Raw genomic sequence first — 18,028 nt, 5'->3', positions numbered from 1 at the left:
ATTTCTATGTTTTTGTGATTGTTGCTTAGTATTTTAGCTAGCCCATGCTTGATTTTTTTGAATTTGATGATGATTTTGAGATATGCCATGGAAAAATCCATGAGTTTTATGTTGTTAATTGATGAAAAATGAAATAAATGTGTTGGGTTAATATGTTTTGTATTGGGATTTTTGATGAATTTGATTATTATGGGCTAATTTGTGAAAATGAGAAATTGAAGGGTTAAAATGTGAAATAAGTGAAAGTTATGGGCTACTAGAGGCTCGATGAAAATTCGGCTAAGCATGAGAAATGTGAAATTATGTATATTTCGTGATTTTATGAAATAAGGACTAAAATGTCAAAATGTGAAATTTCAGGGGCTAAAGTGTAAAATGCCCTAATTATTTGTTTTTGGATTGAAATGAATAAATGTGATTAAATTAGAACAATCTGTATTTATATAGATTAAGAACGAAAAAAATTAGAATTAGATCGAGGAAAGTCGAAGGTTGTAGAATAATCAACTTGTTTAGCCGTTATCATTTCCGAGGTAAGTTCATATGCAAATAAATGCAATTAAATTAAATTATATATGTTTACTTGTTATTGAATTGTTGTGAATATTGAGCGAGGAACGATTAAGTTTCGATATCCGAAAGTCCCGTACGAACCTTAAGAAGAGCATAGGATACGAATGTCATGACATTAGGTTATCGAGATGTGATTACATGTAAGATCATGTTTGGGACATTAGCATTGTATTGAGATTGCATATAAGACCATGTTTGGGACATTGGGATCGTATTATGATTTCGTGTAAGACCCTATCTATGATAGTGGCATCGATACGTATCAACATGTAAGACCATATCTGGGATATGGCATTGTACGAGCTCATGTGATTTCTGAGTATCCTTAACGATTCCGAATGGTTCAACGGGCAAAGTCAAGTTGAAAAAGATTATGTGAATGAGCTAAGTGATTCAAGTACGTATAAGATTCATACAAACATTAAGATGAGAAGTAATTGATAAACTTACATGTGAATGTGAATAATTATGCATCGAGAAAGGTTTGTGTATCTATATGTGCTTATACATGAATTACTTATTTGATGGATTCAAATATGATATTGAATATGTGTACAATGGAAAGGTTTGTGTAATTGAATGTGTTAAGCTATGTTTAATATATTTGAATTGATATGAGTATGTTTATATGATAGCTTTATTTGTATATGGCTTACTAAGCTTATAAAACTTACTTTGTGTGTTCTTTTCATGTTTTATAGATCATTAAAGCTAGCTTGGATATTGAGGATCATCAAAAATTATCATTATGCTATCGACTACTTGTTGGTATTTTTGAAGCTTTGTAAATATGGTATATGGCATGTATAGGCTAGAGAGTTAATGATATGTTTTGTGTTAAGATTTGAGCCATGAGATTTGGCTTACTTTTGGGTTGGAAATGTTGTATATATTGGTCTTTTGAGTTGGCCTAAATAATGTGTTGGATAAGTTAATTATGTAATGTATATGATGCCTTGTGTGTGGCTTAATTATATGATGTTGAAATGGTAAGTTATGTGACATGAAATGGGTGAAAATGTGATGATAGAATACATATAGATGTTATGCAAGTTTAATAATTTTGGTATAAATATTTAGTAGGTTTTGGTTGTGGAATTGGATAGTTGAAATGGTTGTGTATAGATGGCATGATATGTGTATGAATTGGTATGTTTGGCTGCCTATTTCTGTTTTGTAATGGTTTCAAATTGGTTGCTTTGTGTACATGAATATAGGTTGGCAAATTGGCTTTGCAAATGGTCTATTTTTGTCTACACGGGCAAAGGCACAGATGTGTCTCTTAGCCCTGTGCGACACACGGTCATGTTACACGGCCGTGTGTCCCCTGGGGGACCCTTCGAATTAAAGTTTAGTATACCCTATAGTTTTGACACGGCCTAGACACACGGGCATGTCTATTGGCCGTGCGAGTCATACAACCCTGGCATATGGACGTGTGTGGCCATTTCGAAAGGCACACACTGGTTTAACACACGGGCGTGTGGTCAACCGTATGACCCAAGTCAGTAACCCCTTAGATTTTGGCCTGGCATCCGGGCATGTCCTAAGCCATGTGTTGCAAGTTAGTATGTATGCCCTGTTTTCACACAGCTTGTGATATGGCGTGTCTGGTAGCCGTGTGAGGCACACGGCTTGTTTACACGGACATGTGGCCCTTTATAGTTTGAAAATTTTCTAAGTACCTTAAAGTTTACAAATGTTATTAGTTTAGTCTCGAACCTCTTCTAAGCATATTTTAAGGTCTAGTGGGATCTTAAAAGGGACAATATGGTTGATGTGTATGGACTTTGATTATGAATGTATGAATGTGTACTTTTATAATGTTATTGATAGGTAATATATTGTAACCCTATTCCAGCAACGGATACGGGTTAAAGGTGTTACAGATTACAAGGAAATCTTCTCTTCAATTGCCATGCTCAAGTTGATCTATATACTATTATCCATTATGGCGGCTCTCAATTATGAGATCTAACATGGAAGTCAAGAAAATGTTCTTGAACGTCTATCTTGAAGAAATCATAAACATTATGATACTTATTGGATATATAGCTAAAGGAAACGAGTATAAAATTTGTAAACTACTTAGATCCATATATAGACTTAAGCAAACATGCTGATTATAGAAACAAAGATTTAATCAAGCGATCAAAGGTTGATGAACTTTGTATTATGAATGTGTTAAGGATGGAAAGGCGGACTATCTAGTTCTATATGTCGATGACATTCTACTCATTGGGAATGATGAAAAGACATTCTCATTGGTTAAACTATGCTTGTACTCCGAGGGTTACTCAATTCCCAACTTTCTTTAAATTTGACCTACAATGTCACAATCCTACACCATATGGAAGGCATTTTTAGTTATGTCTTAATAGCGTGGGCATTTAAGATAAAAAAATGTTTAAACATAAATTGTGCTTAGTAAGAACATAGTTATGTATAAATTTCTAAATAGTAATGTGTATTTTTGCCAGTACTATAATATTCCGTATTGCTTATAAAGGGTGTTGAGTGTTTCTTATAAAATACGACAAACATTTCTCATAGTAGATGAATTTTCCTTAAGTAAGAATTTATACCCATTTCATACTATATATTTGTTGGTGTGTTCTGCGCTCCATACCAATTGATCTTCTTAAGGTCATGTTTGGTAAAGTGAAAAGAAAATTGGAATGATGGAAAATATAAATTTTCTTTCCATATATGTTTAGTAGGAGAGATAGAAAAATTTAAAAAAATAATAATAATTTTCTTCCATCCATTGATTTGTAGAATTGAAGAATGAGAAGAAAAAAAAAATGAATCTTCTGAAAAAAAAACATAATTTTAAACTAGCATATCCTCCTCTCATCAGTCGAGTTTGGAACAATTAACTTTTAATATATTAGGACAAAAAATTATATCTCTCCTATTTTCATTGTTCTCATTTTTATTCCCTATCAAGCATCCTCCAATTTTTATTTTTATTCCCTCTTTCTATCTTTCTACATTTCTTGCAATGGAAATGTCAATAATGCTAATAATTTACTGTTATTTATTAATGCATTCCTATATTTGTGTCCATGTTACATTTCTCATTTTGCTTTTAATATTTTACTATATTTTTTTCATAGCGTATCTGAATTCCTTTCAAATTATTATTTTGACTTCAACGCTAAAAAAGCCTCGTTATATTAATTTCATTTGGCTCTAGCAATTGCAGACAAAGGTAAGGGATGGTTTCAATGCCGCCTTGAGTGATATTGAGATGGTTTTTATGTGGATGAGGAAGGTTTTATATTTTAATATTATAAAATAATTTTATTTCCTGCATTGTTCGTTAATAATGACAACTTTATTTAATATTTCGAAAATGCAAATTGTCTTCTTTTTACTTTATAATTATCTTCAGGGCTGAAGGACTAAACTATGATGACCTTAGTAGTTATCTGTCTCAAATTATCCAGCTTATCCAATTATAAGTAACCTTGTCGTTGGCTTTGGCTCATGTGAGTAATCACCATTTATCACCGAAACTTAATTGCACCTTGTCGTGATTTGAATTAAATTTATATATACTTAAAAACATTGTGACCCGAACTATAAACCTCTGTACTAATTGATTAAGCCTATATAACAATGTCAGCTTAAATAAGTTGTTTTATCAATCATAATTATGAGAGCAATTTGGAAGGTTTGTGGCAATATTTTTTAGTTTAAAAGTACACAAATAACATATATTCCAATAATTATAAATAAAATTAAGTAGATATAAAACTCAAACTAGAAAGTGAAATATACCTGGCCAGAGGATAGAATAAATATAGACGAAACATTTACATAACGACACTTTCCGGAATAAATATAAGAGAAAACATATATAGGCTTAGTGAGGCAGTGTTATAAGAACAATGGAAACGGTTGCTTTGGCAAGCTCATACGATAAAGAAGATATGGCTTCCACTAAAGTTCTTCATAGCTGCACCATCCTTACACGCCGTATCATCACCAACAGGCTTCACATTCTCTTCCACTTCACAGTCACACTGTTGTTGCTGTACTACCGGATATCACATTTCTTCAATGGAAATAGGTTGCCAGCTTTATCATGGGCTCTCATCACTATTTCTGAGCTCATTTTCACTTTCATTTGGTGCCTCACTCAGGCCTTTCGTTGGCGGCCTCTGTCGCGTACAGTCTCGATCGATGAAATTCCTGCTAACATGAATTTGGAGGGGCTTGATGTGTTTGTGTGCACTGCTGATCCGCAAAAGGAGCCGACCATGGAGGTTATGAACACTATTATATCGGCCTTAGCACTTGATTATCCGCCAGAGAAGTTAGCGGTGTATCTTTCCGATGACGGGGGATCTTATATTACCTTGTATGCTCTAAAGGAAGCTTTTGCATTTAGTAAACGTTGGCTTCCATTTTGTATGAAGTATAGAATCAAAACTAGGTGCCCAGAGGCTTTTTTCTCTTTAGCCAAGTATGAAGAACTTTCAATTACTGATGAATTTAGTGCCAAGAAAGATGAACTTGAAGTAAGTTTATTAACTGGTTGAACTAAAACAGTTACTGTTTTTATTTTATTTGAGAGAGTCCTTTGAATAATTTCTTATATGTAACTCCATGATCATTTCTGCAGGTGAAGTACAATTTGTTTAAGAGAAATGTGGAGAAAATTTGTGAAGATGCAAGCAATTATGTTGTATTGGACAGGCCTGCTCATGCTGAGGTATGCAATCGATATATCCAGTTCGGTTTTCACGTTTGTTTGATTAGTAGATCAAGCCTGAGAGCATCAGTGAAACTACTAATGTTCTTGATTATGGCTATCCTGTTGCAGGTCATACATGGAGACACCTATATGGATGATAACGAGAACGATGAAGAGAGTACTAAGATGCCTCTCCTTGTATATGTCTCACGCGAAAGACGACCTTCTAAACCTCATCGTTTCAAAGCCGGCGCTCTCAACGCCCTTGTAAGTTATGGATGCTTTGTACTTCTTGCACTATACAATACTTGATTGCTAATATAGCAATGTCATTGCTAGCTTCGAGTTTCGGAGAAGTTTAGTAATGGCCCTTACCTCTTAGTATTGGACTGTGACATGTACTGCAATGACCCTACTTCTGCTAGACAAGCGATGTGCTTTCATCTCGATCCTCAGATGTCCCCATCTCTAGCTTTCGTTCAATTCCCGCAAATGTTCTACAATATTAGCAAGAATGACATATACGATAACCAAGCCCGATCGGCTTACAGGGTAAATTCTTTGACTGTTTTAAATCAAATATAGAAATAGTTAGTAGTTAATACGAAGTTACAAACAGTTTTTTATGCTCTCTGAAATCAGATAAAATGGCAAGGAATGGATGGAATTCGAGGGCCATCTCTTTCAGGTACCGGCTTCTACCTAAAGAGGAAGGCATTATATGGAAGTCCTAATTGTGAAGGTACGCAGCGGTTTCCTTATTGAAGTTCACAAACATGAGTACATACTAAAATTTTACTGTTAATGCTAGACAAGCATCCCTCTGAGGCTCAAAGGACTTTTGGTGATTTGATGAAGTTTAGCAGTGGAGAAGAAATTGCCATCTTAAAAGAGGCCAAGCTTTTGGCCTCGTGTGACTACGAAAGAAACACAAAATGGGGTGAAGAGGCAAGTATATACCCTCCATTAATATAAAGTTTCTTTGTAGAGCTTGGTTTTTAGGTACCACATAAATGAATATATGATGGTGAAAGAAATGACTGTTCGGTATACAGATAGGATTCTCCTATGAAAGCCTGTTGGAGAGCACATTTACAGGTTACCTGCTGCACTGCAGAGGGTGGACTTCAGTGTATCTTTGTCCGACCAGGCCATGTTTCTTGGGTTGCACCACTATTGATATGAAGGATGCCTTGGTTCAACTTGTGAAATGGAGCTCTGGTTTGTTGCAAATCGGTCTGTCAAGGTTCAGCCCTCTCTCGTACGGCGTCTCGAGGATGTCAATCCTACAAAGCATGTGTTACGGATATTTCATTTACCAACCCCTGTATGCCATTGCATTCCTCATATATGGCATAATTCCTCAATTATGCTTCCTGAATGGCATTCCCTTGTACCCCAAGGTAAACTCAAAAATGAAAAACCTTTAATTTTTCGTTAGTATGAATTGCCATAATGAGTTTTAACATGTACTCTTGGTCTTAATCTCAGGTTTTAAGCTCGTGGTTTGCGGTTTTTTCGACAGTTTATCTATCCGCAATAGGACAGCAACTGCATGAGGTCTTATCTGATGGAGGCACAACATTGACATGGTGGAATGAACAGAGAATTTGGGTGATAAAGTCAGTTTCAGGTAGCTGTTTTGGATGCTTAGACCTATTCATGAAATGGTCGGGAATGAAGAAAACAACTTTCAGGTTAACAAATAAAGCAGTGGACAAAGACAAACTGGAAAAATATGAGAAGGGTGAATTTGATTTCCAAGGGACAACAATGTTCATGATTCCTTTGTCAGCTATGGCTATTTTGAATATGGTGTGTTTCATTGGTGGATTAGGAGGAATTATTTTAAGAAGAAATTATGAAGAGATGTTTGGGCAGATTTTTCTCTCCTTATTTATCATGGCTCTTAGCTATCCCATGATTCAAGGTTTATTGAAAAGGAGCAAAAAGGAGAAGCAGTAAACAACTTCGGCAACCAACAGCAGATTTTAAAGTAAATATGCAATGAATTTCAAGGAGTTATGCTAAATATATCTCTCTTTTTTTTTTCCTTTTTATGGCTTGAATGCTTAAATCACTTGAGATATTACCCATTTAAATTATGCCAAATCTTTAATTTCATGAATTTATCCGACATGTGTGCCATATGAATTACTACTCATTAGTTTATCATTTATGTACATTTGGTTACGAAGTAAATATGTGGAGCAGAATTCGGTTGCACGGTGGAAAAATATTTGGTTTAAATTAAAAATTAATCTCTCAACTTTACAAAAATTGATAATTTAGTTTTGGCACTTTAATTAATAAAAATATGATCATTCTGCGTTTAATAAAACTGAAAATTTTGTCCCTAAACTATTAAGTTTTGGTGATTGGCTTAAATGAAAAAATGCCCCTTAAGCTATAGGCTTTTTTCCATTTAAGTATTATTATTTTTAAATGGTAACTAAACTATTATTACATTATCATTTTTAGTCCAACCATTAACTCATATTAAAAAGACTTTCAAAATTAATCAGATTATAACATGTAACATTTTTAATTAAATGAAAATTTTAAAATTAATATTAATTAAAAATTAAACTAAAAATAAAAAATATTATATCTTTCCCTCCCCTTCCTCATCCATCTTCCTTATCTCCATCTTCTCAGGAAAAAAATCAGTAAATGTTGATTGCTAACCTCTGCCTACTTTATGACTATTAAAGTAGACCAAGATGAGAAAAGATAAGGCTTTTTTTGGTAAAAAATAAACAATGAAGAACAGTGGTTAACTATGAATTTGACTCCTTAAACATTGAACCTATAAACTCTTAATTAAAATGAAAAAATAGTTGATTGAAATTAAATGTTGGTGATGCGGAACCGGGTAAGGTGATTGGTGGCGTTGCGCGATGAGTGGTGTTGGGTTGGATTCGATTGTGTTTTGCGAGTGATGAACATTGAGGTATTGGTGAGGATATTGGAGGTGGAGCTTGGTTCAAGAACTTAGTAGCAGTGATATGGTAATGGCGTTAGATGATGATGGAGAGATGACAGTTGAAGGTGAAGGAAAATTTGCGGTAACAACTGTGATGAACGATAGAGGTGGGTTAGCTATTGGAAGTTATTGAATTTGCAAGATTTTGCTTTTTCAAATTCTTAATGTATTTTAATGTATTTATAAATTTTAACTTGATTCTTTTATAGTCGTGACGTGAATCTGGTTCAACATTAAAAATTTTGTGCATAATAGCTCATATAAATTGTTGAATTATATGGAATTGAGTTTATAGTTGCTCTGACAACGAATATAGCATTCTATAGCGTAGACTTGGGGATCGAGTTGGGTATTGATACGCACTCGCCTCGATTGAGATTTGAGTCGTAATGTTTGCCCTATCGTAAATCGAGTAAGTTAAGGTTCTTTCGAGAATGGTTGTATGGAAAGAAAGAATTAGGCTCAAAATGGCTCAAGGTGGTTATTGGATAATTTAAGAAATGGGGAATGGGATTCGGCTAAGGGTTCAAGTAAGAACTAACTCAATATTGGTGTGTTAACCCGCTACTTATGAGAACACTTATGTCGGGAAGGCGATGGAAGGATATTGGGTAGTTGATGAAGACTTCGACCTGCTATTAAAGATGATAGGAACCTCGATATAATTTGAACGCCACACTTTGGGAACAAAGTGATAAGTTCGAACAAAGATGGGTTGACACCATAAGGGTTTCTTGATAAGTCAGACAAGTCTTTGGAGACCAATGAGAGTTGAAAACAAACTCACAAAGTAAGAAAAATTCATAAAATGTTCATTAGTCTTTTCAAGCAGAATGAACTACATATTTATAGTCTAAAATAGGAGCTAGCCGAATCGGCGCTTAGGGGACTTAAATGGACAGCAACTTAACCCTTGAGGAAGTGGAAACTTCCTTGAAGCTTCCTAGCACTTTCCATGAAGCTTCCTTGGACTTGGGAGATGTCAATGGACACACTTGGAAGATCTCAATCAGCTGAAAATAATTAGAACAATTTAATGAGGTGAATAACATGAGCAGATTCGGCCAAGGTGATTTAAGGCTACTTGGATGCTTCTTTAATGTGCTGCTTGGATGAGCTAAAGATTCTTGACTTTAATGAGCATTTTGGGGCACTCCAATGGCCATGCAAGTGTGAAACCCGAATATGAATGGTCCTTTGGTGTGAATGCACAAAAATGAATGGCCATTCCATGTGAAAAGATGCTGCAGCTGTAGCGCCCCGTACCGGAGACCGTTGCCGGAGTCGAACACGAGGTATTTACGGACTTATTTCATTTACTTACACAGTTCATTTTTAAATTTCCAGACATGCTGGTTAACTGCATCACAGTCACTTTAAAAATCATATCTCGAGTTCCGAAGCTCGAAAACCGATTCCGTAAATTTTTCCTGAATATCTATCTAAAAATTTTTTCTAGAATTTTTGGTTGGGCCAATTAGTACAGTTTATTAGTTAAAGTCTCCCCTGTTTCAGGGTTCGACTACTCTGCCCTTCATGCATTACGACTTAGATATCTCCCTGTACAAGGCTTCAATACTTATGTCGTTTGTTTCTAATGAAACTAGACTCGAAGCGGAATCTGTACATATATGGGATGACTTCTAATTATCTCTGGTTCATTTATAGTGAATTTCCAAAGTCAGATCAGGGGATCCAGAAATCACTCTGGCCCTGTTTCACGAAAACTTAAACATCTCTTAAATTACGACTCATATGATCGTTTCGTTTCTTCCATATGAAAATAGACTCATCAAGGTTCGATTACATAATTTATTCACTATTTAATTCCATTCCTACTATTTTTAGAGATTTTTCAATTTCACATCACTACTGCTGTCGGCATCTGTTTTTAAGGTAGACTTTACCTATTCCATAATTTTCGTGATTCAACTAGCCCTTTAACATACATAGCACAAAAATATGATCGTGATTAACCATTCCAATGGCTAATCATTGCCAAGCATTTCCACACCTCCCAATAACCATATATATACAAAATGATTATAACGCTATGCTCAAAATATATAAGCCATTTTCGCATGGCTATCCAAATATATACAATACCAAAGTACTTGACTAACAACAAAAGGGCAGCCCTATACATGCCATTATCAGAGTTCAACTAAAAGAGTACCAAAAGGGCTTTGATAGTGTGCGCGACTTCGACTTTGACACTCCCGAGTTCGATAGCTGACGAACCAAAATCTATAAAACAGAGAATCAAAGAAACGGAATAAGCATTTAATGCTTAGTAAGTTTGAGCAATGAAATTAGGCACAACTGAAGTATAGCATTCATATGACTAAACGGATAATTTCATATACACATATTCTCAAAATCATACCTACTTCACATTTCCAACCCTTATATTCATACATAAGGGATCAACTTAACCAAAGGCCGGAAGCTTATTAATCGACTGAGCGAATACTATTTAAAAGGAATCAACTATTCCAATGCATATACGAAACATACCTCATCGTTGGGATTTTACAAGCGTATTAATTGAAATTATTACAGCAAGATCGCTCATTCCCAAACCAAGTACCTTCGGGATTTAGCCGGATATAGCTACTCGCTCAACTGCCTTCGAGACTTAGCTCGGATATAGTAACTCGGACAAATGCCTTCGGGACTTAGCCCGGATATAGTAACTCGCACAAATGCCTTTGGGACTTAGCCCAGATATAGTAACTCACACAAATGCCTTCGGGACTTAGCCCGGTTATCATCCGAATATTCATGCACATATATCAATAAATCATATCACATCTATATTTCATTTTCATCACTAGAACTCAAACACAAGACACTTATCAATCATTCCCATTTTCGGCTCAATAGCCACATACAAAGAGCATAAATTGATTTGCTTTATGACATGATCTCTGTGCACATTCGGCTACCCGTCATAGGTATAAACTAATTATCTCGGCATATAATTCAAGTAAAATCATTATATCACTGTTTATTTGTTATGCTTATACGTCATAACTTAATCAAATCATAAACTAAGTTCCATTACTCAAAGACTTACCTCGGATGTTGTCGAACGATTTCGACGGCTATTCGATCACTTTTTCCTTTCCCTTATCCAACTTTGATCCTCTAGGCTCTTGAGCTAAATCAAACAATTTACTTCCCAAATCAAACATAGTCATACGACATCCATATACATTTTATACCAGCCGAAATGTACCATCAATATATACTTTACTCAAATAATTTACTTTGGCCGAACATGTATAATGTTTTGTAGCTTAATAAATTTAACATACACCATGTATTTATAATATTTTTTCAGCCAACTATCTATAGTCATGCACACACAATCAAAATAAATACCCAAAATTTTCATATCCTTATGCCCTAAGCCGAATACACTTGTCATGATCACCTACATTTTTTTTTCAAGTACAACATTCTCATATTCGGCATTAGTATCAAGCATAATAGCCAATTCTTCCCACTTTGAATCTATGCATCCATTTAATCATAGTTTGTTCAAGCACTCATACAACAAGACACATCCATATGACTAAAAATTCTAAGTTTAAACACAATACAACATTTTAGCACCATGGCCAAATACTTCATGAAGTTGTTAAGACCCATCCTTTTCAAATTCTCACACACACTCACATTCAATCCTTTTTATTAAGCACTCAAATTCAATCATCTTCATGCCTCATCACCATAACATCAAACACCAACCAAGAAGACAACACCCATGGCCGAGTATCATCTCCATCACATAGCAAATATTTAAACCATGGGCTAGGTAGAACTCAAGCTAACAACTAAAAATATGCATGAATCTCATGGAACAACATCAAACATACCTTAACCTAGTTACAAGCATGGCCGAACCTCTTCAAACTTTCTTCTTTTCTTTCCTTTGATTTTTCGGTCAAGAAGAACAAAATGAGAACTTTTTTTTTCTTTTATCACCCCCCAATTTCCATTATTTTATTACTAACCCTTTTTATTTTATTATTTCTAACATAAAGCATTAACAAAACATGTTTATAATAGGTTTTAACCCATAGCATGGCCGGCCACTAGTTCAAATTTTGGGTAATTTGACATGCAAACCCATCATCTTTATAACATGCATTAATAGGTCACTTACATTTGCCTAGCATATTTCTAAATTTTCTCACATAAGTCCTATTAACTAAATTCACATGCAATCGACTAAATCGAAGCTTAAAACTTTCACACATTCATATTCACATATTCTAGACAATAAATATCACATTCAAATACTTCGGTGACTCGGTTTAGCGGTCCCGAAACCACTTCCTGACTAGGTTCAATTTAGGGCTGTCACAACTCTCCCCCACTTTAAGAAATTTTAGTCCCCGAAAATCTTACCGGTAAATAGGTTTGGGTATCGTTCTTTCATAGAGTTCTCGGGTTCCCAAGTAGCTTCTTCCATCCCGTGTTTGAGCCATAACACTTTTACTAAAGGAACCTTTTTGTTTCGTAACTCTTTCACTTCACGAGCTAGGATACGAATCGGTTCTTCTTCATAACTCATATCGGATTGAATTTCAACCTCTGATGGATTAATTATGTGTGATGGATCAGATCTATAACGTCGAAGCATCGAAACATGAAAGACGTCGTGAATCTTTTCAAGTTCAGGGGGTAAAATCAATCTATACGCAACTGGACCGACTCGTTCGGATATTTCATATGGCCCGATGAACCTCGGACTCAATTTGCCCTTACGCCCAAATCTGAGTATCTTTGTCCAAGGTGAAACATTAAGAAACACTTTATCTCCCACCTGATACTCAATGTCTTTTCGTTTCAAATCCGCGTACGACTTCTGACGATCCGATGTTGCCTTCAGACTTTCACGAATTATTTTTACTTTCCGCTCAGCATCTTTAATCAAATCAACTCCGAAAATTTTACTTTCACCAAGCTCGGTCCAAAACAATGGTGTACGGCATTTACGACCGTACAAAGCCTAGTAAGGTGCCATTTTAATACTTGATTGAAAACTATTGTTGTAAGCGAATTCAATCAAAGGTAAATACCGTTCCCATGAACCACTAAACTCAAGGATGCAACATCTCAACATATCCTCGAGTATCTGAATTATCCACTCGGATTGACCATCGGTTTGGGGATGAAAAGCGGTGCTAAAATGCAACTTGGTACCCAAAGCTTCTTGCAATTTCTTCCAAAATCGCGAGGTGAATCTCGGATCTCTATCCGACACAATAGAAATGGGTACCCCGTGTAATCTCACAGTCTAAGAAACATACAATTCAGCTAGTTTATCCAATGAATAATACGAACGTACGGGAATAAAATGAGCCGACTTAGTCAGTTTATCAACAACAACCCAAATCGCATATTTCTTACTCGCCGACAATGGTAACCCAGATACAAAATCCATCGTGATTCGTTCCCATTTCCATTCAGGTATAATGATCGGCTGAAGTAAACCTATAGGCACTTGATGTTCCGCTTTCACTTGTTGGCATATTAAACACTTCGAAACGAAATCGAAAATGTCTCGTTTCATACCATGCCACCAAAACTGACGTCTCAGATCTTTGTACATTTTCGTACTCCCCGGGTGAATTGACATTCGGCTACAATGAGCTTCGTTCAGAATCATCGAAATAAGTTCCGAATTTCTTGGAACACACAAATGACTTCTGAACCTCAACCAATCGTCATCATCAATTTGAAACTCTGATTCCATATTCGAAACACATTCAGCCCGTTTTGCAACTAATTCATCATCGACTTTCTGAGCTTCACGAATTTGATGAATCAACAATGGTCTAGCCTTTAATTCCGCTACTAACACATTGTCGGATAGAACAGACAAGTGTACATTCATTGCTCGTAAGGAAAACAGTGATTTACGACTCAAAGCATCCACAACCACATTAGCCTTTCCTGGGTGATAGTCAATGACAAGCTCATAATCTTTTAACAACTCGAGCCAACGTCTTTGTCGCAGATTCAAGTCTCTTTGAGTCATCAAATATTTGAGACTTTTGTGATCCGAAAATACATGGCACTTCTCACCAAAGAAGTAATGTCACCATATTTTCGAAGCGAATACGATGACAGCTAATTCGAGATCATGGGTTGGATAATTTTTCTCATGTGGCTTCAATTGTCTCGACGCATAAGCTACAACTCGACCTTCTTGCATCAATACACAACCCAACCCAAGTAAGGATGCATCACTGTAAATGATGAACTCCTTGCCTGATTCGGGCTACACTAGTACTGGAGCTTCCGTCAAATGAGTTTTCAATTGATCGAAACTTTTCTAATACTTTTCTATCCATTCAAACTTAACATATTTCTGAAGTAGTTTCGTCATTGGTGTGGCTATCATCAAGAAACCTTTTACAAACCGTCTGTAGTAACCGGCAAGTCCCAAAAAGCTCCGAACCTCAGTAATATTTCTCGGAGGCTTCCAGTTAAGTATGGCTGAAATTTTGCTCGGATCAACTCGAATGCCAGATGCAGATACCACATGACCCAAGAAGCTAACCTCTCTTAACCAGAACTCGCACTTACTGAACTTAGCATATAACTGCTTATCCCTTAAAATCTGCAACACTAATCTCAGGTGCTCAGCATGTTCGGTCTCATCTCTTGAATAGACTAAGATGTCATCAATAAACACAACTACAAACCGGTCCAAATACTGTCTGAAGATCCGACTCATCAAATCCATAAATACCGCAGGGGCATTAGCGAGCCCAAACGGCATCACTAAGAACTCGTAGTGACCGTATCTCGTTCTGAAAGCTGTTTTGGGTATATCCGAATCTCGAATTCACAACTGATAATAACCCGATCTCAAATATATCTTTGAAAACACTGAGGCTCCCTTTAGTTGATCAAACAAATCGTCAATGCGCGGTATCGGATATTTATTCTTTATTGTCACCTTATTTAGCTGACGATAGTCGATGCACAACCTCATGGTTCCGTCCTTCTTTTTCACAAACAATAGTGGTGCACCCCAAGGTGAGAAACTTGGTCGAGCGAAACCTCTATCCATCAACTCTTGCAACTGAGCTTTCAATTCCTTTAATTCCGTTGGTGCCATACGATACGGAGCTATCGAAATCGGTGTAGTCCCAGGTACAAGCTCGATGCCAAACTCTACCTCCCGAACAGGTGGTAAACTCGGTAATTCTTCGGAAAAAAATCCAGATATTCACAAACCACCGGCACAGATTCAGGCTTCTTTTCTAACTCTTTGTCATCAAGTACATATGCAAGGTATGCTTCACACCCCTTTCTTACATATTTCTGAGCCAACATCGATGATATTACAGCTGGCAACCTATTCAAGTCAGTAGACTCAACTCGGATTATCTCGTTATTTACACACCTCAAATCGATGGTTTTTCTTTTGCAATTTACAATTGCATCATGTACGGTCAACCAATCTATACCGAGGATAACATCAAATTCATCAAACGGTAAAAGCATCAAATCGGCCGGAAAACAGGAACCTCAGATTACTATGGGACATTTCTTACACACTTTGTCGACAAGCACGTAACGACCCAAGGGATTTGACACCCGAATTACGAACTCAATAGACTTAACAGGTAAAGTCTTACTGGATGCTAAGGTTTCACATATATAAGAATGAGTAGAACCAGGGTCAATCAAAGCAATCACATTAGCATCAAAGAGAGTAAAAGTACTGGTAATAACATCTGGCGAGGAAGCATCCTCGCGTACGCGTATAGCATAAGCTCTAACAGGAGCACGAGCCTCAGATCTGGTTGTAGCATCTCTAGATCCTCTCTGACCGCCACTAGCATTGCCCGTATTTCTAGATGGTCTACCCCGAGCAGTAGTAGCACCAGGATTCCCACTCTGATTTACATTCAGTTCAGACAATCTCGGGCAATCTTTAATAAAGTGGTCAGCTGATCCGCACTTGTAACAGGAGCGGTCATGGAATCTACAACTCCCCGAATGCCATTTACCACAATACTGACACTCCGTTCTGTCTCGACAATCATTTCCAACACTGGCGACCAAAGTGACTCGTGCACTCACAGGGGGTCGATCACGATCTCGTCTAGAAAAGCCCGAATTGTCTCTAGATCAGCCTAAATCATCTCTAAATTTCTTCGATGACTGTTGAAAGGGCCTCCCCGAAGACCTCTTACGAAACTCCTTTGTTCCCATATCAGCTTTTCTTTTCTCCATATTGAGTTCCTCAGCTTTGCAAGCTCGCTCGACAAGTACCACAAATTCTCGGATTTCTAAAATGCCAACATACAGCTTTATATCATCGTTCAGTCCATCTTCGAAACATTTACACATCACAGCTTCTGAAGAAATGCATTCTCGCGCGTACCGGCTAAGCCTTACAAACTTTTGTTCATAGTCGGTATGTGACAGCCCAAAATTGACCCTAGTCGGGAAGTGGTTTCGGGACCGCTAAACCGAGTCATAAAAATAATTAGCTGTCATACTTGATGCTTATTATATGTATATATGCATGTGTGAAAATTTCATATTTGAATTTTGTTTAATTGTAGGTGAATTTTAGTAAATAGGACTTATGTGAGAAAATTTTGAAATGTGATAGGTTAATTTATAAGGACCTATTAAAGCATGTAGTGAAAATAATGGTTTTGCATGTCAAATACTCCTTTTTTTATACATAGTGGCCGGCCATGATGGAGCATATATTAGAATATGTGGTAAATTTCCATGAAGTGGTCATTATTTTATGTAAAAGAAAGGAAATAATAAAAGAAATACTAAGGATAATAAAAGAAAAAAAAAGGGGTTATTACCTTGTTCTTCTTAGCCATACAAGAAGAAGAAAAAGAGGGGGGGCAAAGGCATTCGGCCTTTTGAATGAAGAGAAGGTTAGTAAATTTTGTTAATCTTTCTTTTGAAATCTTAGTTTGTTCAGGTTAATCATCACGTTTTTCTTACCTAGCCATACTAAAATTTTGAATTTAGAGTGTTGGATGGAACTTTCGGTTATGGTATGTGTGAGAAGAACTTGATTTTTTTTCTTACCTTTAAGTTTTGATGGATAAAGAAACAAAAGATTGTTGATGAAAGAAATTAATGTGTTAAGAGATTATATGAAACTTATTCATGTTTATATATGTTATATGCATTGAAAATGGTTGATGATTTTGGATGTGATTAGATTGAATCGGCCATGGTATATCCATAAGTATGATTTATGCTTGTTATGTTACTCATGGTTAAAACGATTCGGCTATGGTTCATGTAAAAATAAAATATACATGTGAATTTAAAAGATGGTATGAACAAATGTGGAGTTTTGCTAGTTTAGGATTATTCGGCCAAGTGTTTATGTGGTGGAAATTAAGTGTTAAATGGAATGAAAATGATATTATATGGGGGTATGTATATTCGGCCATATAAGTAAATATATAGATGATGTTAAATTTGATTATGTATAATGGGCCATATAGAGTACACATTGTGATATTAACTTTAATTCTCTATAATTGATCAAGTGGGTGATATTGGTTTATATGGTTGAATTTGAATTATGAATATGTACCTTGAAATAAAATATATCATCGACTATGTTACTTTGGAAGTAACTGTAACACCCCGAACCCGAAACCGACACCGGAGTCGAACACGAGGTGTTAACTGGCTTTAACCCCTTACAAAATTTATTTTCCAGACACTGCCCAATCTGTGTA

At 36.1% G+C, this 18,028-nt stretch overlaps 2 protein-coding genes across 2 annotated transcripts; both read left to right on the top strand.

The window, feature by feature from the left end:
- The first annotated feature begins 4,469 nt into the window (after window positions 1-4,469).
- LOC121207998 (cellulose synthase-like protein E1) lies at window positions 4,470-5,123 on the top strand. Its single transcript, XM_041078533.1, has one exon. The coding sequence runs from the start codon at window positions 4,470-4,472 to the stop codon at window positions 5,121-5,123; it is 654 nt and encodes a 217-aa protein (XP_040934467.1).
- A 276-nt stretch (window positions 5,124-5,399) lies between these two features.
- Window positions 5,400-8,397, top strand: LOC107947909 (cellulose synthase-like protein G2). Its single transcript, XM_016882408.2, has 8 exons — window positions 5,400-5,545; window positions 5,618-5,830; window positions 5,921-6,020; window positions 6,090-6,226; window positions 6,334-6,681; window positions 6,770-7,093; window positions 7,192-7,274; window positions 8,253-8,397. Exons 1-8 carry the CDS (start codon window positions 5,429-5,431, stop codon window positions 8,395-8,397), a joined length of 1,467 nt encoding a protein of 488 aa, XP_016737897.2. The 5' UTR covers window positions 5,400-5,428.
- Window positions 8,398-18,028: the final 9,631 nt, after the last annotated feature.

This window comes from Gossypium hirsutum, chromosome A10, assembly GCF_007990345.1.
Source record: "Gossypium hirsutum isolate 1008001.06 chromosome A10, Gossypium_hirsutum_v2.1, whole genome shotgun sequence".
Lineage (NCBI taxonomy): Eukaryota > Viridiplantae > Streptophyta > Magnoliopsida > Malvales > Malvaceae > Gossypium > Gossypium hirsutum.
The sequence above is the reverse complement of the archived record's forward strand: the minus strand, read 5'-3'. Positions and strand labels throughout refer to the sequence as shown.